General features: G+C 62.1%; 2 protein-coding genes across 4 annotated transcripts; one reads left to right on the top strand and one right to left on the bottom strand.

The window, feature by feature from the left end:
• Window positions 1–5,569: 5,569 nt before the first annotated feature.
• TMEM235 (transmembrane protein 235) lies at window positions 5,570–9,999 on the top strand. The gene is given in 5 exon segments (XM_032871045.1): window positions 5,570–5,750; window positions 7,256–7,336; window positions 7,529–7,666; window positions 9,419–9,636; window positions 9,639–9,999. Coding segments are annotated over 5 exon segments (828 nt in total). The 3' UTR covers window positions 9,849–9,999.
• Window positions 10,000–11,702: 1,703 nt separating this feature from the next.
• On the bottom strand, window positions 11,703–17,280 carry LOC116875227 (probable low-specificity L-threonine aldolase 2). Of its 3 annotated transcripts, XM_032870486.1 has the most exons (7): window positions 16,966–17,280; window positions 15,414–15,497; window positions 14,598–14,686; window positions 13,991–14,176; window positions 13,219–13,356; window positions 12,800–12,992; window positions 11,703–12,265 (listed from the first exon to the last, which is right to left on the bottom strand). In XM_032870486.1, exons 1-7 carry the CDS (start codon window positions 17,165–17,167, stop codon window positions 11,982–11,984), a joined length of 1,176 nt encoding a protein of 391 aa, XP_032726377.1. In that variant the 5' UTR covers window positions 17,168–17,280; the 3' UTR covers window positions 11,703–11,981. The 3 variants fall into 3 exon arrangements, with proteins under 3 accessions (XP_032726377.1, XP_032726379.1, XP_032726378.1); XM_032870488.1 differs by lacking the exons at window positions 14,598–14,686; window positions 16,966–17,280 and having other exon boundaries at window positions 11,703–12,257; window positions 15,414–15,897; XM_032870487.1 differs by lacking the exons at window positions 15,414–15,497; window positions 16,966–17,280 and having other exon boundaries at window positions 11,703–12,257; window positions 14,598–14,972.
• Between the last annotated feature and the right edge of the window lie 4,229 nt (window positions 17,281–21,509).

Here is a 21,509-nt window from a genome sequence, read left to right as displayed (position 1 = left end):
GCCTTGGGCCCCCAGGTATGCCAGAGCCCTTCCGGCCCGGAGCCCACGTGGCCGGGTGGGATGGAGGAGGCCTGATGTCTTGACAGCAAAGCCAGCCTCTGGCTTGGAGGTCAGCCGACGATCCATCCCCTCCAGCGTGTACCACGGGCACATGGTAGGGTTGTCACATCTCTCTAACACAACGAAAAGATCCTTAATGCCAGTGCCTTTTCCAGAGGCCTGGCTCCTTGCTCTGAATGAGCTGTGACGCGGGGTGGGGCAGGCCGACCTGGGACAGGAGACCCGCGGAAGGAATTCCTGGTCTTAACGCTCCCAGAGCTCTGCAGGTGGCTACTTCCCTCTCACCATGTGGGTTAGGTGGCCAGTGAGGCACCTGTGCTTCTCCTGTGAAACCCCTCCAGGAGGGCAGAGAGATCGATTAATCTAAAAAGTGCACTGGAAATGTCTTTTAGAGGAAATTTTTTGTAGATAACTTAGATATATTGTTTATAGTCTTACAAGATCATGGATTTCCGTGACATCACTTAGAGCAGCGGCACTAACCTCGGCGGCTTGGTGCCCCTGAGCTGCGGTTTGCTCGTCTGTAACGCGGGGTCATGAAGCCTGCACCACCGCAGCTGGCCTTCTGTGCGGGTGCGGGATTCGTGCGTGAGGGGGGCGTGACACAGCGTCCCAGCTTCTCGGGCTCCACAAAGTCGCTCTCTTGTTTTGTTGGAATTACTGCTTCGCAGAGCAGCACAAAGTACAATGAGAGCGAGCACGAAGCCATTCTCAGTCCTCGGGGAAATCCGTGGGAGCCTCAGGTGGCTCTGGAGACCAGGCAGCCGGAAGCAGGAGCAGAAGCCGGCCCGCGCGAAACTGCTGCATTAGACGCCCTCGTCTGCCGGCCCCGCTCGCGGCTCCCGCCCCTACAGCAACGCAGAGGCCCGAATCCTTTTGAAATCACTTGACTCCGAGCCGTGGGGACTTGATGGGCTGCTGCGGGTGACCTGTCATCCCTGGGTGGCCGTGTCTCCACGGCTGCTACCCGCCCCCGCCGCCCCCCGTCCGCGTCCCTTCCCGAGGCCGGCTCACTCGTGGCTGAAGCCTGGTGTTACGGGACAGATTGTATCTGTCCCTCCACGAAGTGGAGCTGCAGGGTGGGTTGTGAACGGTCCTCCTGGAGGTCATCTTGTTTCGGAAAAATAAAAACCATTTGGTTTCTAACACAGCTGCAGACCCTACTGGGTTTCTAAAATCCTGTCAGCTCTATGTGGTGGTTCCTGGCCCGCCACCTGCTGCTGCCCGCCCACAGGCTTGCGGGGCCTCCGGGCTGGGATGAGCCCTGGCAGACAAGAAGCCGACCCTGGCCTACAAGGCCCGCCCGTGTGTGTCACCTGCGCCCGTTCCAGCTGGGAACTGGCCATGCAAAATGCGTTTTAGACTCCGCTCTTTCTACCGCATCTGTCAGAGAGGGAGGTGTGTCCTTCCCTCCAAGCTCAGAGGGTATTTACTGCAGTGGTTTCTGTTGGAGGAAAAAAAGCTCTTTAGCCTTTGTACTCATCTGAGCTGCTTCATTCTGATGCCTGTGCCCATCCGTCATGGGTCCTTCGCTGTAATAGCGGCCCTTTACCGGTGGCTCCGAAGAGAAGCTGGCCCTTTGCGCAGCGGGCGGTGATGGGCTTCTCCGCTTCGGCAGGCCGTGCTGTGGAGCAAGACCCAGCGGGAGCTGCCCCTCGGTCCATCTTACATGTTCCCCTCCTGCAGAGGTGTTGTCTAGAGGCCGTGTTTATCCCCGGGCCTTCGTGACTGTCCTCTCGAAGCACGAACTAGACCTCCGTTAATCAAGCCACAAGCCTTTGCCAAGGCCCAAAGCCTCAGGGTTTTCTTCATATATGTGTCCCCTCTTGGGTTCTCCAGGTCTGTGAGAGTTTGGAAGGGTCGTGACGGATGCTTATGGGCTGGCATGTGCAGAGCGTGGTGTCCAGGTTAGAGCCCTACAGGCCAGCCTCGGGATCCGAATCCTCCAGCCGTCCCCAGCACGGACGAGTGCCAGCCTGACCCAAAGTGACCGGCCAAGCGTGGAGCCTTCAGACAGCGCCGGCAGGTTGGTACCCCCTTGGGTACCAGCTTTTTTTAAGTGCAAATCTTTGCAGGTTGCACTTAAAAAAGAAGTCACCATTTGCCAGTAATTTTTTCTGCATTTTTTCATGCAGAAATAGAGCCTCGCAAAGAGGTGGAGAAACTTGTCCAAGATCATACGACGAAGGCCAAGGACGGGACCCAGGCCCGCTGGCCCCGGAGATGGGCCCTCCCTGATGAATGTCGCGCCCCGGCCTTGCGGGTGTGGCCGGGGTCGGCTGCCTGACCGGGGCCGGCTGCCTGACCGGGGCCGGGCCTGGCTCGGAACCATCCCCGTGCCAATTTTTCAGACTGCTTTGTCAGGCCTTCATTCTGCGGGACGGAAATTGGCCCCCCAAGGGTTCCACCCATCTTCCTAACACAGCATTTTTAAAAATTTCGCACTGAGATTCATGGGAACTTGAGAAGACGGTCCGAAGGGGCCCCACATACCCTTCACCCAGCTTGCTCTGCTGCGACGACCGCGTCTGTGCTTGCTTTTGACATCGGAGGTCTGCGCTGAGAAGAGGGTTCCGTGGTGAGGCGCCTGGCTCTGAAACAGTGTTGCCATCACAAAGGGTTTCTTGTCTGGGGCGGGGTTGGGGGGCAGGAGGGGGGGCGATCTCATTCTTAAAGCAACTGCGCGGTTGGTTCCCCCGCCGGTTCCCCCACGGGGCTCGGCCTACAGCGTTCGGGCCAGTTTTCAGCTGACCAGCCACACCCACACCGGGGCCTTAGCTTCTCTGCTCATGTTCCCCTCGGCCCCCAAGGCGGCGACGTCCGTCCGCTCGTTCACGCCGATGCTTGAGCGCTGACGGGAGCCACGAGCCGCGCCAGGAACCGAGTGGCGGCCGGGCAGGACTCAGCCTCCCGTGGCGAGCGCAGGCTCCAGGCCGCGGCCAGCAAACAGCCGTGTGACGGGCGGACTGGGAAGACAACGCCGCCTTGAGTAGAGCATGAAAGGCCCGAGCTGCCTGTCCAGGGACGGAGGAGGCGGCCGACGACCGAAGCAGGGAAAGCTGTGTCCGGCGCGGGGAAGAGAAGCGTGTGCTCCGGGGACTCCAGGGCGTGTCGTGATGTGGGGCCCTCCGTGGCACCCTCCCGTTTGCCTGGTAGCAAAGCTCCGTCGGAGGCCCGTGGGCAGACGCTGGCGAGTCCGATGTGGCCCTGAGGCGCCCTTCATAGATCCTATTGCTTCCTGGGATGAGACTGACCCCGCGTGTGGCCGCCTCCCCGCCTGGCCGCCAGCCGCATCAGTGTGGAAGACCTCCGTGTCCGATCTACGACCTCCGCCCCTTGAGAGCCCTGTAGCATGGTTGGTTTTGGCCAGAACAGCGTCTCGAGGAGCCTCCCGGGGAGGACTGGCTCCACAGGGCACCCCGATTGCATGGCACCGGCCTGTGGGTAAATGAGCGAGGTCCGGCTTCTGTTGGAGGAGTTTGCTGAGGGCGGCGGGCTGAGTCGTGCCTGAGCCGCGATGCTGAGCGGCTCCGTGATTTCTCCGGCAGTTTTGGCTGCTTCCTCAGCCTGGGGCTGGAGGCAATGCCCTGTGGCATCAGCCTGGAACGGGAGGCTCATCGGGGGCACAGCTGTCGCTGGGGTCAGGGTCCTTACCGCCCCTGAAGAGCAAGTTGAATGCAAGTTTAAAAAAAAAAAAAAAGGCTCGGGTGCAGCCCGGTTTCTTTTGTCACTTAAAATCGGAATTTCTTCCATCCAAAGGTCCCTTCTGTCCCTGATTTTGGTGGTGGTGGCGTGACACGATCTCCGAAGAGGCCCTAGCGTCCTGGAGACGGGCTTGGTGCTTACCAAGTGGCCAACCGACAGCTCCAACTATGGGTTATGAGCCGGTCGTAGGAGGACGACCAATGAAAAAGGGGGTCATTCCAAAGGGGCACTTTTTCAGAACCAGGCTAGGGTATAATCTGGGTGGACATAGACTGGTGGAATTCATCTTAGGGACATCTTAGGGACATAGACTGGTGGAATTCATCCAAGTAGCCCCTTGAGGACCACTGCTTGCTGCCTAGGGGACAAGGTGGTCAGTGGCTCCCGCTGCTCACTGGGTTTCGAGCACAGAACTTTAAAGCAGGGAGATAGGGTATAGACTGCTAACACGGCCATCTATACCGCATCGTGAGCGCGAGACGTGTCTATTCTTGTGTGCAGCTGTGTGGCTCGGTGCTGACAGTGGCCTCAAGCAGTGTGGTCCCCAGCCCTGCCAGCAGAACCCTCTTTTTTTTTTTTTTAAAGATTTTATTTATTTATTTGACAGAGATCACAAGTAGGCAGAGAGGCAGGCAGAGAGAGAGGAGGAAGCAGGCTCCCTGCTGAGCAGAGAGCCCGATGAGGGGCTCGATTCCAGGACCCTGGGATCATGACCTGAGCCAAAGGCAGAGGCCCAACCCACTGAGCCACCCAGGCGCCCCCCAGCAGAACCCTCTTTATGGGGTGCCAAGGAGACCCTTCCAGAAAGCTCGGGCTGACAGGCAGGGGTTGCTGGTTAAAAGGATATGGAGCTGCCGCCCAAGAGGGGCTCCTCCCATCCTCCCAGTCCCTCGATCATACCTTCAACACAGAAAACAAGGCTGTGACTCACTGAAGGCAGTGTGGATCCTTGTCACATTGTGGCTGAATGCTGGGGTCACTATTCACCTTGCCCCTGTCTTCCAGCAGGGGCCCTGTCCTGCCTCCTCGCTCCCCTCCCTCCCTCACCCCTCTCCCCTCCTGCTTTTGTAGAAGGCTGCCTGGAAGCAAGACTTCTCTTTCCATAGCCCCCTTGCCAGCCTGCCTAGGTCCTTTGCCCATCCACCCCGCCTCACTGGATCCCTTTGGTTAGTCCTGGAGACTGATTTAGACCAGGAGCAGACAGGGGTCAAGTGCCCCAGCCAGGGGTGGCTGCCTCCCACCATTCAGGCTGCCAGCTTCCTGGCCAGCGAGGTCAGCTGCCTGCTGAGCCCCCTCCTGAGACGACACGGGCCCCACCCTTCCTCCTCCTCAGCCCGGCCATCTGGCAGCTGAAAAACTGAAGGTTTGGAGAGAGTAAGACATCTGACAAGGGACCCACTCCAGCGACCAGCTCCTCGGGGACGCTGGGATTTGAACCCAGATCTGGGGCAGGTCTGCCTGCAGCTCTGAGACTTCCATCCCTGCACCCGAGATCTGCAACCCCGTCGCTGAGAGGTGGGACCGATCTTCCTGCGAACCTGGGGGGTGTGTTGTGAGGCTGGCGCGCAGGCAGCAAAGGGGGTGCCGCGTCCAGAAAAGCCTTGGAGTGGCAGCGCCAGCTTGCCCGCCCCGGCTCCCCGCATCCCCCCAACCGTGCCCCCTACTCACTGGCGCCTCCTCCCTGGTCCAGTTCACCAAATCCCAGCCCCCCTTCCCCGGCCGGCCTCCCCTTCTCCCCGCTCTCCCACTCTCACTCCCGAGGTCCTCTCTGCTCCCCAAATCCCCAACCCTTCTCCGGGAGCGCATGGCCCGGCTGGGCGCGCTGCTCCTGGCCACCGCCCTGGGCGCGCTGCTCAGCTTCGCGCTGCTGGCGGCCGCCCTGGCCAGCGACTATTGGTACGTCCTGGAGGTGGCGGACGCCGGCAACAGCACCGGGCGCGCCGCGCGGCTGTCCTCGCACTCGGGGCTCTGGCGCGTCTGCGAAGGTACGGCGGCCGGCCGGGGCGCAGAGGGCGCGGGCAGGGCAGCTCCCCTCCTGCCCCCACTCCCCATCCCGGACTCTGTCCTCTCCCAAAACTGGGCGGTGACTGTAGGGCTCAGAAATGAAAGGGTCGGGCGCCGGGCGGTTGCGGGGAGAAGGACATTTTGGGGCCCCCAGAACCTGGGGAGCAGGAGCCCTGGGCATTTCTTTGCCCTCCCTGGTGGGGGCGGGGGTGTCTTGTGTTAGGAGCTGCCGGCACATTGCTCCGTAGATGAGAAGCAGCCCCAGGCTCTCAGTGGGCTCTGCCATTGGCTGCTGCCTGACGTGGCACCTCGTCCTTCCTCCGCCTCCAAGGCTTTGTCCGATGGGGAGAAGATGCTACTTCTCGGGATGCAAATCGGTGGGGGGTGGTTGGGTGAGTGAGGGAGGAAAGCAGGGGCAGGACCCCGCACCCAGGGCACTGGGCTGCTGTTCTTCCTCAAGCAGGGGTGCGGGCGCTGAGGTGGGAGAGGTGCGGGGCACTGGGGACCTCCGGGAAGGGCACGGTTCCACATCCAAGTGACCACGAGCTGTTTCTCAATTGCTGTCCCCAGAGGCTCAGCCTAGCACACCCAGGGCTCCCGGAGTAAGACCCCTGTTCCTCTCTATCCCCCAACCCCCTCTCCACCACCTGACGGCTTGATGAGCCCTTGGGCACCAAACAGGAGTGCCTTGTACCTTTCACACCTGCGGAGAGAGGAGGACTTTCCCTCTGCAAGGCCTATGTGACGGGGTGACCAGCAGGCTGGGGGGTCCTCCCCTGCACAGGACCAGCCCTGGGGGGCAGCAGTGTCTGTGAGAGTGTGTGATGTGTGTGTGTGCATACACGGGAGCATAGGTCTGTGTGAGTGCAAGCGTGTGTGCATGTGAGAGTGTGCGTGTATGCACGTGAGTGTACGTGTGGGTGACTATGCGTGTGTGTGTGCGTGCACACGCATGACGATACCTTTCTTGGTGGCAGCTGGGGAGGAAAGACAAGCTATTTGTTCATCCGCAGAACAGACTGTGCTGATTGCTCCAAAGCCCCCCTGATGTGTGCACGTGTGTGCAAATGTGGGTGGGTGTGCACGCGTGTGTGCAAGAGTCAGAGTCCATGTTACACACACCTTTTCCTGTCCAGGCAAAGCCACACGTGAGCCTGCTCAGGGCCCCAAGCCTAAGGGAGAGCTGAGGGCAGCGTCTCCGGGATGTTTGAATTTCAGACCGACATCTATGTAGGTGTATTTGTACGTTACAGAAACAAAACAGAAGGTCTTAAGTCCTCCAGATCCACTTGGAGTCACAAACTCTGGGGTCCAGGAGAGAATCTGATGGGGCTCCGTGGCCACTGGCCAGCCCGCTGGGTTCGGGCAGGGCTGAGAGTGTGCTGTCCAGTGTGCCCGCAAGACCACCCATCTCAGAGGGACCCAGGGTGGGTGGTGACCCCACAGGGGTCCAGCCCCCCAGGCTTGTGTCCTTTCTGCTTTTTAGGGCAAAACAGCTGCATCCCCCTGATCGATCCCTTTACCAGTGAGAACCTGGATGTCCCCACCTCAGTGCAGCACCTCATCTGTGAGTCCTGGGCCCGAGTCACCACTCCCCACCCCTGGTCTGTCCTTCATCTCCAGGCAAAACTGTCCTGCAAAGGTGACCTCCAGGCAGACAGGGCTCTGCAGAGCTCACTTGGATCTGCCGGCGGGGGTATGGGGGCAGTGGGGGCCGGTCCAGGTCCCAGCCGGGATGCTGAGCCCCCTCTCCCGGCAGCCCTGCACCGAGCTGTCATGGTGACCCTGCCCCTGAGCCTCGTCCTTGTCGTGTGTGGCTGGATCTGCGGCCTCTTGGGCTCCCTGGCGCGGAGCGTGGTCCTCCTCTTCTTCACCGGCTGCTACTTCTTGTTAGGAGGTGAGTGTGGGCGCCCTGTGGGCCACATGCCCTGGAAGTGGGAGTGCCTCCTTCCTGCCACCCTGTCTCCTGCTCCCATCTGGCCTGTGCTGAGCCTGGGCCCAGCCTGGGGACCGAGCTGCAGCAGGCAAAAGCATGTTGGGTGTTACGGGGCCTTTCTAGGGACACAGGCAGGGGTTCTGGCTGTGGGCCTCAAGCCAGGGAAGGAGGAAGCCCGGGGCTGAGCTCCCCAAGGCGATCCCTGGACCTGGTCTCCTAGACCTGCACGGGGGAGCACCTGTTCTCCCCTCCTTCCCAGACTGGCCTGGTGGGAACAGCTGGAGTGGGCAGACCCCGGCAGTGACACAGGTGAAGAAGGGTCTCGCGGTCCTTGGCAGTGAGCCCGGTCCAGTCCCAGAATGTGACTGTTAACAGTTCCTCAGCCGACATTCCCCTAGACTCTGCTGGGCGCTGGCCCGGCGCACCCTCGGGGCCTCAGCCGTGGCTTCCCTGTGGTCCCAGTTTCCAGCTGAGAGGTCCAAGGTTTCACCAAGGTCACCAGTGCTTTTTGGTGCCATCTGCCCCTGCCAGCCAGCCGGTGCCCCCCTGCTGCCCAAGCCTGGCTGTCGCTGATGCTGCCCTGGGGCTCCTTGGGGTCAGCCGTCAGAGGACCGTGCTACTGGGGTGAGGCCTGAGCCGGGTCTGGCATCCGGGCCATCTCTATGGTCAAGGCCATGGCATTTGAAGCCCAGACCACAGGGGCCTAGGGCTTCCTCTGGGGCAGGGCTTCCCCCTCCCCAGGGGATGCTGGCCCTGTGGGAGACCTCGGTCAAGTGGGAGCAGGGGGGCTTGCCTGGTGCCAAGAGCCTGGGGGACCAACAGCCTGGGTGTGTGCTTCAGAGAATGACAGCAGCAGTCAGCTGCGGCCGGCCCCCAGAGACCGGCTGTGTGGGTCCAAATCCAGTGAGGAGGACCTCGGCAAGCCACCGAGAGGAGTAATGGGGAGGGATCGTATCCAGGAAGCCTTGGCATGATGCTCTCAGAACCATGGCCCAGATGAGTGGGTGGACGGAGGGCCCGGGGGCAGCTGCTGCGGGGAGCTCCTCTTCCGAGGACCCGGTTGGAAGAACACACCTGCTCCGCTCGCTCATGGTCCAGGCTGGCTGTTGTCTCGCGGGGGATGCTCCTTGGAACCGGGTCCGCTGACATCACTGTCAGTGCTCTGAGCAGTCCCAGAGAGTCCAAGGGAGGAGAGTGTCAGCATCGGCGGTGGGGGGAGACCGGGCTGATGGGAGCAGGCGGGGGTGATCGCAGACGGGGGAGGGGGCGGGCGGGGCCTGCAGATGCGGGAGGCTCAGGCCGGGGGGGGGGGGGGGGGAGTAACCCAATGAAGTGGGGGGAACGGTAAGGAGAGGGGAGCTGGTCAGAGCTCCAGACCCCCCGACTACCAGTAGAGGTCACTGGCTCCGTGTGTGTGCATGTGTGTGTGTGTGTGTGTGTGTGTGTGTCAGGGACACTGGGGGACACGGGAGGGTGCTGTATATGCAGAGGCAGTAGAGTGGGGACTGTTGCCGAGGGTATACGTGGTGCCTTTCATGGGGGGCGTTTGTGGGGTGAGGCCCGTGGCTTTGGGGACTGCATCAGAGCCTCCGTTCCCCCCAAAGGCCAGCAGGGAGGGGCTCTTGGTCTCCAGGACCGCCTTAGCCAGGTCCTGGTGAGGCAGTTGCGCTCAGTGGGTAGACACAGCGAGTGGTCCCCCTGCCCCCACCCCAGGTGCCCTGACCCTGGTAGGGGTCAGCGTCTACATCAGCTACTCCCACCTGGCCTTCGCCGAGACCGCCCGCCAGTACGGCCCCCGGCACGTGCAGGACGTCCGCGTCAGCTTTGGCTGGTCTCTAGCCCTGGCCTGGGGCTCCTGCGCCTCCGAGGCAATCAGCGGCTTCCTCCTGCTCGCGGCAGCCCGAGCTCTCAGCCTCAGCCGGCAGCCGGGGGACCTCCACTCTGTGGTCATCTGAGTCCCAGAGGGGCAAGTGGCAGGGGCGAGGGACACAGTTTCCCTTTGCATCTGCAGGCCTGGCTGGAGTTCTTGTTGGGAGGGGAACCTGTGGGGTGGGGGGCTGGGAGCAGAGCCAAGGAGCCAGGTTCCTGTTGCCTGGCAAAGCCGGATGTTTCGGGGGTCCCCTGCCCAGTTTATGCCCTTTAGGGACTAACTGGTGTGACTCCCTCTTGGGAATGAGAAAAGGGAGTCCCAGAAAGAGTCAGCAAGTGACCCAAAGGAACGTTAACGAGGTCGGGGTGGGGGTGCTGCAGGTTCCCAGGGCTCAGCAGGTCCCCTTGCCTCTTGAGGACATGGCCTGCCCTCGCCCACCCCCATCAGCCCTGGTGAGCCATGCTGTCCTCATCCCTAGGGCCCTGGGTCAGGTGCAGGAGCTGCCGCTGTGCTGGGGAGGAGGGAGTTTGAGTCTGTCAAACACCCACTGAGTTAGGCGCCGAGCCCAGTGTCACCTGCTCATCTGCTTGTCCCGTCCTCCAATCGCCCTTCACGTTAGCTACCATTCACCCATTTTACAGAAGGGGGCTCTGAGGCCCAGACCATCCCGGAGCACGTGGCAGGGCCAGGTGCCCCGCCAGGCTGGCGGGCCTCCCAGGCCTCTGTTCAGTCCCCTGGCTCTAGGGCAGGTGTCGGCGGGGAGGATCCTGAGGAGGGGGGCCCGGGAGTCCCCTGGGATTTGCAAGGGCGGCTGAGTGGGCTGGACACACCCTGCCCCCTCCCTGTTCTCAGGCCTCTGTCCTTGTCCTGGGGCGGCTGCTGCTTTTGCTGGACCCCATCCTCTCATCTGCAGCCCCCTGGGGAATGTCTGTGACTGCGGGGGGACCTGGGGGCGGGGGGCCCTGAATAAGCAGGTGTGAAAGTCCTAGTAGGGGTGGGGGTTCTTAGCCAGGAGGGGCGGGGGCTGCCCCGAGAGGCAGAGGCCAGGGCTACAGAACAGAGGTGGGTGGGGGTCAGCTCGCAGACCCGGGTGCAGGCCCACTGTGACTGGGCTCCTGGGTCATCGTGAGGCTTGCTCCTTCTCCTATAGGCAGAGAAGTCGAGGTGGCAGAGGAGAAGGCCAGGGGGGCTGTGGAGCACCCAAAGCCCCACACAGCCCCTTCTGGGGTTCAGGAGTCTGGGATGTGTGCGGGGGGCTGGAGGGCAGCCCCTCTGGCCTCGGTCCCCCTCCCCCAGCCTCCTTTATTGCTCCAAAGGTTACAGGAAGCTCCTTGGGACCCTGGGGGCTGGTACCACTTGGGGGTCCCCTTGAGGGCTTCCCTTCCTACCTACATTTCAGCGTTTACCATTCCGTGTCGCAACATTGTGCCATTTTGTCCTTAAATAAATCAGTTTATGCTCTGTGCAGATAAGCCTTGTTTTTCTGTCTTAATGTTTTTTCAGAATTGATCAAACAGAGCTATAAACACTGCGCGGGCAGTAACACTCTTACCAGCTGTGTGTGTGTGTGTGTGTGTGTGTGTGTGTGTGCGCGCGCATCTGTGTGTCTGTCCAGCCAGAGACGTCTTCTGCAGACACAACAGGTGCCTTCTCTGAGGGTCGGCACAGGTGGAAGAGGACCCCGTGCCCCGACCCCACACTCCGTGTTGGATGGGACGGCTTGGCGGGCAGGTCCTCTCCACCTGTGAGGCTCTAACCGCACTTGTGCGGTTCGCGGGGGAGCAGGGAGCACAAGGGTTTGGTGGGGGGCCTCCTTGTCTGCCTCTGGACCCACATGACCCCAGGAACTGCTAAAAACGAGATCCAATCCCAGATCATCTACAATAAAGACATACTCTTTTGTAAGCAAAAAAAAAATTTTTTTAAAAAGGAACAAGTCTATAGGTGACCACAGGATAAACCCTAGCCCCCAACGCGGGGCAGCTAGGGCTCCCAGGCATCCAGCCCCGCTGTCCCTTTCTAATCTCCTGTGACCCTTCGCCGTGTGTCCCCAAGCAGGAGCGCGTGACATGCTCACCAGCTGCGCGCCCCCAAGCAAATGGCTCGGGACAGTTTCCTCTTCTGTGAGCAGAGCCCCTGCCCTGGCTGCTTCCTGGGCTCCGGCAAGGGGCTCGGCTGGGCCCCACCGGTCCGCCCCCGTGGTGCCCTGTCCCAGATGCAGGAGGCTTGCCGAAGGAGCACGGGTGGAAGGCTTCCCCCTGAGTGTGGGGAGTCCAGGGGTCCGAGCAGACGGGTCACAGGGTCACTGGGTGTCGTTTCACTACCTCTCCTGCCACCTGCTCTCTCGGGACACCTGCACTTCCCACCTGGGTCCCAGCCGGGGCACAGGGTCCAGTCACCCCGCCCTCAGCGCCCCAGCTGCCTCAGCACAAACCCCCACTTCTTCAGCGCCCGCTCGGTGTCCTGTGCGGAGACGTCGCGGTGCCACACGGCGCGCACCGACCGCTCGGTCCAGGGGAACAGCAGCACGCGCACCGCACGGCCGGTCTGAGCCACCTCGTCCGCGCTCACGGCCTGCAGACGCCGGCAGAGCTCCTCGGGTGGCAGCCCGTCCACCTTCACCATCACCATGTTTGTCTCCACGGCGGCGAGGTCCACGGAGCAGATGGGGGATGCCAGCTCCTGGAGCCCTGGGCCCGGGGCCTCTGGTGAGTGGAGCCTGACCCAGGACCTCAGCCCCGAGGTCTGGTCCTGTCATCCCAGCAAGGGCAGAGGGCAGCCCAGCCGCCGCAGGGAAAAGAGGGACCCTTGGAGCCACACAGACTTGGCTCTGCTACTTTCCAGCTGTGTGACCTGGGGCAAATCAGTTAACTTCTGGGCCTCAGTATCCTCATCTGTAAAGTGGGGACATCATGGGATTGTTTCAAGGACTCAAGTGATAAAGATTAAGATCTGGGTTGGAGGCTTCCCTCACCAGATCCTGCAGGAAATAGGAATTCCTGACTTCCGTTGAGTGCTGCTTGGTCCAGACCCTCCACCGGGGTCTGGTAAAGCATCCTCCTGTCCCGGGCCCAAGCCTCATGGCTCAGTGGCTGCCCTACACGTTCTAGAGTCAGAAGGAAGTACACCCGCTGGGGATTTGGGCCCTGCTGCAGGGGACCCCCAGACATTCTTCTGGGAGCAAAAGGAAGTGAGAGTGGGGGTAGGGGCTGTGGTCCACGTACCTTTGGCGAATCTCTGGGCATTCTGGTGGTCCCTCTGCAGCACCTCCTCGAAGTCCGCCAGTCCCACTAGGGCGGCAGCAGCCAGCACCCCGGCCTGGCGCATCCCCCCGCCCAGCGCTTTCCGGAGGCGCCAGGCTTCTTCAATGAAGTGCTTGGGCCCCCCAACCAAGGCCCCGACCGGCGCACCGAGGCCCTGGGAGGAAGAAAGGAGAGAGTCCTGCCTGCCAGCCCCCCAGGTGTGCATCTCTGTCCTTGTGCCCGGGGGAGGGGCATGGGGAGGGGACGGGGCCCCATCTGGGGAGGGGCTAAGGAGGCCCAGGGCCAGCCTCGGCCAGCTTCGGAGCTCGGAACCCAGCTGACCCCTACTGCGGACACCCACCGCTGTCCTGTGTTTGGGAGGCAGCCCAAGGCTTCCCCACCTTGGAGAAACAGAGAGACACGGAGTCACAGTGCTCCACGATGCGGGCGGGGGGCACGTGCAGAGCCACCGCGGCGTTCATCAGCCGGGCCCCATCCAGGTGGACGCGGACCCCGTGGCTCCGGGCCAGGAGCTGCACCTGGGGGCAAAGGGCAGGCAACGGTCAGAGGGGCTGAGCTTGGGGCCCGAGCGGAGGGAGGACCGGTCTCCAGGAGCCTGGAGGGGTCCAGAGGGATCAGGGCTGGGCTGGTGTCCAGAGTGGCCCACTCAGACCGGAGCAGGCGCTCAGTTGCCTGAGCCTGGGCGCCGTCCTCTGTGAAAGGGAGTTGATAATAAGTGGTGGGCTCGCTGTGGCCAAATGCAGACGCGGCACGAGCCATACATGCCGCACCCTGTTTGAGCCATCCCGTGCCTCTGCGGAGGAGATGCCCACTCCCGTGGACAGGGAGAGGGTCTGGAGGGTCATTAGCGGCAAGTTCTCACACCGGGGAGCCGATCGGTTCAGCCCTCATACCATGCGAGCAGGTGCTCCTGGGACTCGCTCCCTGGGGAGAAGGGGGGTGTCTGTCCTGGGGCTAACCTGGGGGCTTAGTGCCCTCAGTAGCTGCGGGCGAGGGGCACATGCCTCCCTCCCACAGCAGTCCCAGCTGCCCTGGGCACCCATGGCCTGTATGAGAAGACACCCTCCCAGGAGGGGGCTCCGTGCACAGGTGGGGGGTGCTGGCTGGCTGGGGGCGGGTGGGGGGCGGGCAGAGTGGTGGGGTCGGGCCCACCTGGTGCAGGTAGTCAATGGGGAGGACGCGGCCCCCGGAGCTGCTGTGGGTGTTCTCCAGGCAAATGAGCTCACAGACCGGGTGGTAGGGGCTCCCCAGGCCCCTTGTGACCATCCTCTCCAGCTCAGCCAGGTCCAGAGTGCCATGGGGCAGGTCTGGGAGGGGGTGGGAGTGCACCCCTGCGATCTGCAGGTATTGGAGAAAGAGGGAGGGAAGATCAGGTCCAGGGGCGCAGCGTCGCCTCCCACCTCTGTCCCCGCGGCTCCTCCCCAGCTCGGGGCCATCGAGCCTGCCCCTCTGCTGCGGACGTGGGCTCGGACATCCCAGCAAGAAGGGGAGGAACCAAGGGCTGTGTTCTCCCGAGCCCGAGCGCCCCGTGCTCTGGGTGCCCACGAGGGGGCAGCAGAGCGCCAAGAACGGCCCGTATCCGATCGGGCGGGGGCGGGGCCTGGGCCGCGGCTGCCCCCACGTGGTCAGTCTGGGAATGGCTCCCTTTCCCGCCACCCTGGCCATCTCTTCCCTCTGCAGGTCCCAACATGGTGCCTAGGAAACAGGTTCCCGCCAGAAATGCTGAGCTGGCCCCAGGTGAGGGGCGCCGGGTCCTTACCTGAGCCACCCCGCCCTGCTCGAAGACGTGGAGGTGGCACTCCTGCCCGAGGAGGAGCTGGGAACCCCTGCGCTGGCAGTGACACATCACTGATAGATGGGGGAGGGCAGTGTTGGCTGGGAGTCCCGTGGGGCCCACCTGCTCCAGCCCAGCTCCTGGCTGAGCCCGGAGGCTAGCTCCCAAGTGCCTATGCCAATTAGGAGACGGCACCCCTTCAAGACCTCTTACTGCCATGGGCCAGAGAACCATCCCAGGAACTACGAAAGTCCAGGATAACCGTCCAGTGAGGTGTTGTGCCCTGTGCCCTGCAGCCCACCCACAGAGCATGTCCTGCCCAGGAAGCTGGTCACCATGCTGCTCCTGGGGGTCAAGCAGCTCAGGCAGCTCGGGGGGTATCAGTCGGGCCCAGCAGCAAACAGAGGCCCATGCCCACTAGGAAGCCAGAGAGTTTAATAAAGGGGCGATTTACAAAGGTGTAGCAGTGTGGAGGGAAGCCACAAGGGACAGAGCAAGACCCCCAGGCCATAAGGGTCGAGGGGGAGGTGTGGTCACCAGAGCCTGGAGACAGGGAAGCATGGGGAGGGCTCCCAGGAGACCACCTGGAGAGGGAGCTGGGGGAGGAGCATGGGCACGCTGAACTCACTCTCCTCTCCTCTCCCTCATCTCCTGCTAGGGACTCTCTCCGCTGAGCCCAGCAGAAATCCAGACGGCTCAGCACCCCACTGATGTAGTCCCAGCTTTGCCCCTCGCACCAAGGAGAGAAATGCAGAGGGAGGACCTGGAGGGCAAACAGGGGTCACCCCACACCACGCTCACCAGAGATGAGGTTGGCCATGGTGTTGGTGGGCACAAACAAGGTCTGGTCCACCCCCAGCAGCTTGGCAACCTTTTCCTGCAGCTCTGAGGAGGGAAGGGACAGGAGGCACAGGGAGACTCCATCAGCAATGGCACTCTTTTTGCATTACTCATAACCGTGAGCTCGCGTCCTGCTGAGGTGAGTGGCCAAGCTAGACAGAAGCCCTGGTCTGTGGGCTGCAGACTGTGGTCTTGGTGACCACATACCTAGGTATAGAGGCCTCTCAGTCAACAGCCTGCACCCAGCCTCCCCCTGGGCCCTGGTCTCCCCCACATTGAAACTTTGTGGTTTGAACCCCCCTGTCCCATCCAGACCTCACACCTGTCTCACTTCCTTTCCCATCAGCCCCTTGCAGGTGGGGCACTGCGGTTTCTCTGCTGACTTCCTCTCCCAAAACAGAAGGACAGGAGCTCTCAGAAGGGGAGACTCGGTGGGGGGGGGCGGGGGGGGGACTTCAGGCTCCTGCTTTAAAGGTTGCTCTGGCTCCCCTCTGCCTGTGGTATCAACTCTGAAGGCTTTAGCATGACATTCAGGCCCAGTGGGATTTGCCCTCTGTCTTTACCTCCAGTTACTGGTGGCTCCCAGTACCCCACACTCCAGCCACAGTCCCTATCTGTATCCTCAATACCCAATGAGCCAGCTCCCTTCCCTGCCTGGGGGCGCCACTCGCTCTTTAAGAGGCTACTCTGCGAAGTCCCCCTTCCCTGTGAGTTCCACGCCTCCCCTCCCCACCGGTTCCCAAGGCACTCTCTGTGGACAGATGCCAGCCCCGACACTTCCCCCACCGCATGGTGTCTGTGTGTCTGGCTGCCTTCTAAGCAGTGAGCTCAGCATTTTCGAAGTTCCAGGCAGTAGGTGTCTGCAGAATGCGTGATCACCGATCACCACCTGACCCTACACACAGCCCCTTGGGGCTCAAACAGCAACCTGTGGCTTGCCCCTGGCAGGGCAGAGGGTAAACACCCTCTCATAGCAGTGGTCCACTATGGTGGCCACCCTCAACACTGTGTGTGAAAATGCTCCCTAGGTTATCGGAGTCCAAATCCTCTTTTCTAGACTGGATTCCTGTGTGTCTTCATTTGGAAAGGCGTTGGGTGCAGGACAGTAGCTACAGGTTTGAGAGAGAAGACCTGGGTTCGAAGACTGCTTTGCCATTCGCTGGGTAGGAGACCTTGGGTGCCACCCTCGCTCGGCATCCCAGGGCGGTGCTCTGCACAGGAGGAGACCACACACATCCCATCCGCAGCTCCACACCTTACTGCGCACACCGGTCCCCCGGGAGGCCCGTGAGCCTGCAGACTCTGGCTCAGCGGGTGTGAGTGTGGGGCCCGAGAACCTGCATTTCCAGCAGACTGTCGGGTGATGGGCCGGACTGAGCAGCAAGGCCGCAGGGCACGACGCCCAGCCTGCGCCGCCCCTGCGCGCCACGGGCCCCTTCTCCCGCCAGCACCACGGACAGCGCTCTGGGGTCGCCGCGACGCCCCCAGGCCGCGGCCCACACACCGGGCTCACCGCGGACGGTGGGGTCCTCGCCGTAGTCGTCGTCCCCCACGACCGCCTCGGCCATGGCGCGCCTCATGGCCGGCCCGGGTCTGGTCACCGTGTCGCTGCGCAGGTCCACCACGTGCGCCGGGACCCCCGTCCAGCTCCCAGACCCCCGCGTCCAGAGGGCCCCGGGTCGCCCGGCAGCGGCCCGGGCCAGTCCGCGTAGCATGGCGGGGGCAGCTCCCGACCTCCACCCGGACCCTTCCGAGCGAGGGCGACCGGGAGCGAAGGGGTTGGCGCGGCGGGGCTTCACGGTCTTCGACCGCGGCTGCTGACCTGGGCCCGTGGGAGTGCCCGGGGCATGCTGGGAGTTGTAGTTCGGACTTCGTCCAGGCGGCACTGAGCGAGCTCGGGCAGGCGGGCCCCGAGGCATGCTGGGAGTTGTAGTTCGGACTTCCTGGCGGAGGGCGCCGCGCGAGGGGACATGTTGGATAGGGAGGGTATTGCTTACCCAAGAAGAAACCGAGGCCAACGAGCGTTCCAGAGCGCACGCTTGTGTGACTCCTGCCGTGTGCCAGGCACTGTCTCGGACACCCTACAAATGTTAGTGCAGTTACGCCTCCCGGCAGGTCTAGGAGGCAAGTCCCAGTAGCATCCCCGTTTCACAGATGGGAAAACTGAGCCGCGCACAAGCTAATGCCTGCGGTCACTTGGCAAGTAAGTGGCCGGGCCGGCTGGCTCCATTGTTACATAACTCCACGTGTTACATCCCTGAAAAGAGCGTCCCGTCATTGACTTTGTTTCAATACAGATTTGCTGAGTACCTACTAGGTGCCAGGCAGAGGGATGCCGAGGTGGTGCAACCGGTCTGGGCGTCGGACTTCATGGGGTATGAGGGAGGCAGCGTTAGAGGGGTGCACAGAGAGCCCCCTCGTGCATACCCCTACCCTTGAGAGGGGGCTGCCTCCCGCTGAGGTGCACAGCCGGGTTGAGGAGTGAAGGGCACGGGCTGACTCAAGTCCTCACTCACCAGGCCAGCCGCTTTGGATGAGCCTTTTCTCCTCTCAGTGCCTCAGTCTCCTTGTTTTAAGGATTCCATGATTTGCTGTCCTCAGTGCTGACCCTGGTCCCTGGCTGTGCGTGAGCACTCCGCCTGAGTGTTCTTCTGCTGCTGCTGCTAGGACCATCCTTACTGGTCCCAGCCCAGCGCCCTGGAGCTTGGTGTTGCTGCCACAGGGAGGACGTGACTCAGCCCAGACTGGACCTTCTGCCGGGTGACCGTCCCTCACACAGGGAGGACAAGTCTCCCTCTGAGCGCCTAGCCTCACTCGGCTGCTCCCTCCCTGGAGTAAGGCCACAGACGTCGCTGCTCCCCCCATGGGAGGATGTTGGTCCCAGAGGGGCCCAAGTTCCCCAAAAGAGGTGCCCACAGCTCTGGCCAGAGCAGCGCTCATCGAAAAGGGCACTCCCGTCTTCATCAGAGGTCTGCCATGTGCCTGCTCCCAGTTGGGTCTGCGGATAAAGGAGGACAAGAGCAGACTGTTGTCGGAGCCCAGGTCCCCTGGGTGGGGACAGGACACTGCCCAAGAGAAGCGCAGGGGGAAGGAGGTGGATGTCAGCCCCGGGAGACACTGCCAGGGGCCTGGTTGAGGCATCAGTGTAGGCTTCCTGGAAGAAGCAGGAATTGGGCTGAGCTGTAAAGACAGAGCAGGTCACTAATCAGATGAAGAAGGAACATAAGGCAAAAGCTCCAGGTAGGAGGGAGGTGGGGCACTGGAGATCTCGGGAGAAGGCCAGCCCGGCGGAGGAGAGAGCAGGGGTGGAGATGGAGCTCTCTCGGGGTTAGGGCATCTTCGTGGAGCTCTCCACCTCTCCCCCCATGCCTAGTGCGGGCCTCTTGAAAGGGCACAAATCACAAGATCCCTGTAGGATCTGCGGCCCCAAGGCCCCCATCTAAAGGAAAGGCTCATTGCGCCTTCCCCCACCCCAGTGCCCCTCTGACCCTGACCCGCAGTCTGTACTGAATTCCGGGCCCTTGGAAAACAAGCCCCTTATCTCTGAGTCTGGCTCCAGCCCTTCTGCTGGGAAGAGGGGGTGGGGAGCAGAGGCCTCTGTGGACAGGAAGGGAGGGGTTGGGGCAGCAGTGATGGCCCTCAGAAGAGCAAGGAGTAAGGGGGCCGACGGTGGATGGGATCCCCAGGCATGTCCCAGTTCTGGCCTTCTGTTTGCAGGCACTTCCCAGTTTGCCAAGCCTACTCACCCACAGGCTCCCTGTCCATCATCATAGCACCCTTGGAGGAGGGGGACTGGGCAGGGGCTTAGGGACAGCCCACCATTCAGAAGGCCACCAAAGTGACAAAGCTGGTCATCAACCCAGCCTTTCTCCTCCCATAACAGAGCTGTCTCCCCAGAGAGCTGGTCTCTTCCTGAGGGAAGCTGGGGCCTCCCAGAGGTTCCTTCTACCTACCAGCAGCTGCCTCCTCCTCCCCAGTCCTAGGGCCCCTGGGCCAGCCCTGCCTCATCCTCGGGAAGGAGGAAGGAGGTGGAGGGAGCAATTAGGGTGGGGGCCCTCCCCTGAGCAAGAAGACGTGTTTCTGTTTTCTTTTGTTCTTTTTAAGATTTTTATTTATTTATTTGAGAGCGAGAGAGTGAGAGAGAACACCGGCAGGGGGTGGGGAGGGCAGAGGGAGAGGGAGAAGCAGTCTCCCCACAGAGCAGGGAGCCTGACGCGGGGCTCGATCCTAGGACCCCAGATCATGACCCGAGCTGAAGGCAGACGCTTCACCGGCTGAGCCCCCAGTTTTTGAGGCCTTGTTGGGCGGTGAGGGGGAGACCCTCTTCCCACAGCTTGGTCTCGGGGGGGTTGTGTTGGGTCTTGTGTGTCTGTGTGTATCAGTGTGCACACATGTACCTATGCACACGTGTCCATGAGCACACACGGGTAAGCATTGTTAGCATGTGCAGTGCAACCCCCGTGTGTGTATACACGTGTGCATAAGTGTGGGGGGGTCTGCACGTGTGTGTAAGTGTGGGGTGGATGTGGGGTGCCCATGTATGCGTGCGTATGCACGTGTATATGTCTGTGTGCTTGTGTGTGAGTGTGTCCCTGGCTGCGTCTGGTCTCTGGGTCGTCTTGTTGATGAGCTGGGAACAGCTCACAGCTCCAGGGCCAGGGCTGAGAAGCCAGAAGGCCCTCGAGCAGCCCCCCCACGACCCCAGGTCACTGAGCGGACCCCAGCAGTCATCTCAGAGGAGATTCCAGCCCCTAAGCAGTGGCTCTTGCTGGAGGTTGAAGGTGGTGGGATTGTCTCCTACCCCCACGCAGACCAGCCCTACCCTGCCACATGGGCCGTCTCCTCCCGCAAGGCCACAGCCCTGGGCTAGGCCACCTCCCGGTCAGCCCCGCCCCTCCCTCCCCAGCCGGGCTCTTTGTCACAGTCCCCTCCCTCTCACCGCATGGCAACACTTGGGTTCCCCGAATGCGCTGGCCCCTGTCTCACGCCTGGGTCTTTGCACCTGTGTTCCTTCTGCCCCGGAAACCCCCCAACCATCCGCACACGTCCTTGCTTGTCACCTTCTTGGTCTTTGGGTCTCTGCTGAGCGGTTCTTTCTCCCAGGAAGGCCCCCTAAGCCCTGCCCCAGCAGGGGAGGGAGGTGACCCGCCTTCTGGGGTGTCCATGTCATCTCCTCTCCTTGCCCCCCAGGGTTATGGGCCAGGGCCAGGATGCTCTTAGCCTTTGGAGTGTCCTGTCTGCCCAGCCTGGAGCTGGCCCACGGTCACTCCGGCTGAGCAACCGACGAAGGGAGACACATGGGTCAACTTCCTCCAACCCTGGTCCCCGGGGCTGCGTGGACACTGTCAGCTCAGACACTGTCGTGGGGTGCCAGGAGCCGTGTCAGCAGCTCTGACCATGGGGGGCCCTGGGGTCCTGTGCAAGAGGGGGCCAGGAAGGGGTGAGGAACAGACCCTGCTCCTGCCTTGGTCTCTCCACGAAGGACACTCTCTGGGGGTCCCTAAGAGAGCCCCTTCCCTGGCCTTCTTGAGATACCTACTTGCCACTCTCTGGCATAGTGGGAGGACACTGGGCAGGCTTGCAGGGTTTAGCAAGACGTGAGTTCTGGGGTGGCTGCTTTCACGGCACCCCCAGGCTCGCTGGCACCCCTCCAGGTGCAGGCTCTGGGGTGTGGGCACACACTCACACACGCACGAGCCGAGTTCAGCGTGCGTATTCCTGTAACCCTGGGCTGCTGGCAGGAAGTGAGTGGCGGGGAGGCTGCTGCTGGGAACCAGGGGCTGGCCCCACTGAGATAAAGGGAGGCAGCAGATTGGAACTGGAGATAGCGGCCTTGGGTCCTGGTAAACAGGTTGGGGGAAATGTCCTTCCTATCCCAGCTTCTTGGCCCTGAGCCCACAGGATCCATAGGGCCCTGGCCTGGGTCCAGGCCCAGCTGCCTGGGAGTCAAGGGAGAACTGTTTGCACCATAATCTTCCCAGACTGGGGGGAGGGGGTGGCAAAGGAGAGAGTGCTGGGCCCCACATCAAGGCCACCTGTGCTGCTAGAGAGGGAAGG

The sequence above is a fragment of the Lontra canadensis genome, unplaced genomic scaffold (assembly GCF_010015895.1).
Source record: "Lontra canadensis isolate GAN:19392208 unplaced genomic scaffold, GSC_riverotter_1.0 scaffold41, whole genome shotgun sequence".
In the NCBI taxonomy this organism is placed as follows: Eukaryota; Metazoa; Chordata; class Mammalia; order Carnivora; family Mustelidae; genus Lontra; species Lontra canadensis.
The sequence above is the reverse complement of the archived record's forward strand: the minus strand, read 5'-3'. Positions and strand labels throughout refer to the sequence as shown.

Bases quoted from the DNA above. Each gene is read 5' to 3' on its own strand.
- LOC116875227 (XM_032870486.1), bottom strand. From the start codon at position 17,167: ATGCTACGCGGACTGGCCCGGGCCGCTGCCGGGCGACCCGGGGCCCTC. The intron at 12,993-13,218 runs GTGGGGAAGCCT...TCTTCCTCCCAG, and splicing joins TGTCTCTCTGTTTCTCCAAG to GGCCTCGGTGCGCCGGTCGG. The intron at 12,266-12,799 runs GTACGTGGACCA...CCCCGGGCCCAG, and splicing joins TGCCCAGAGATTCGCCAAAG to GGCTCCAGGAGCTGGCATCC.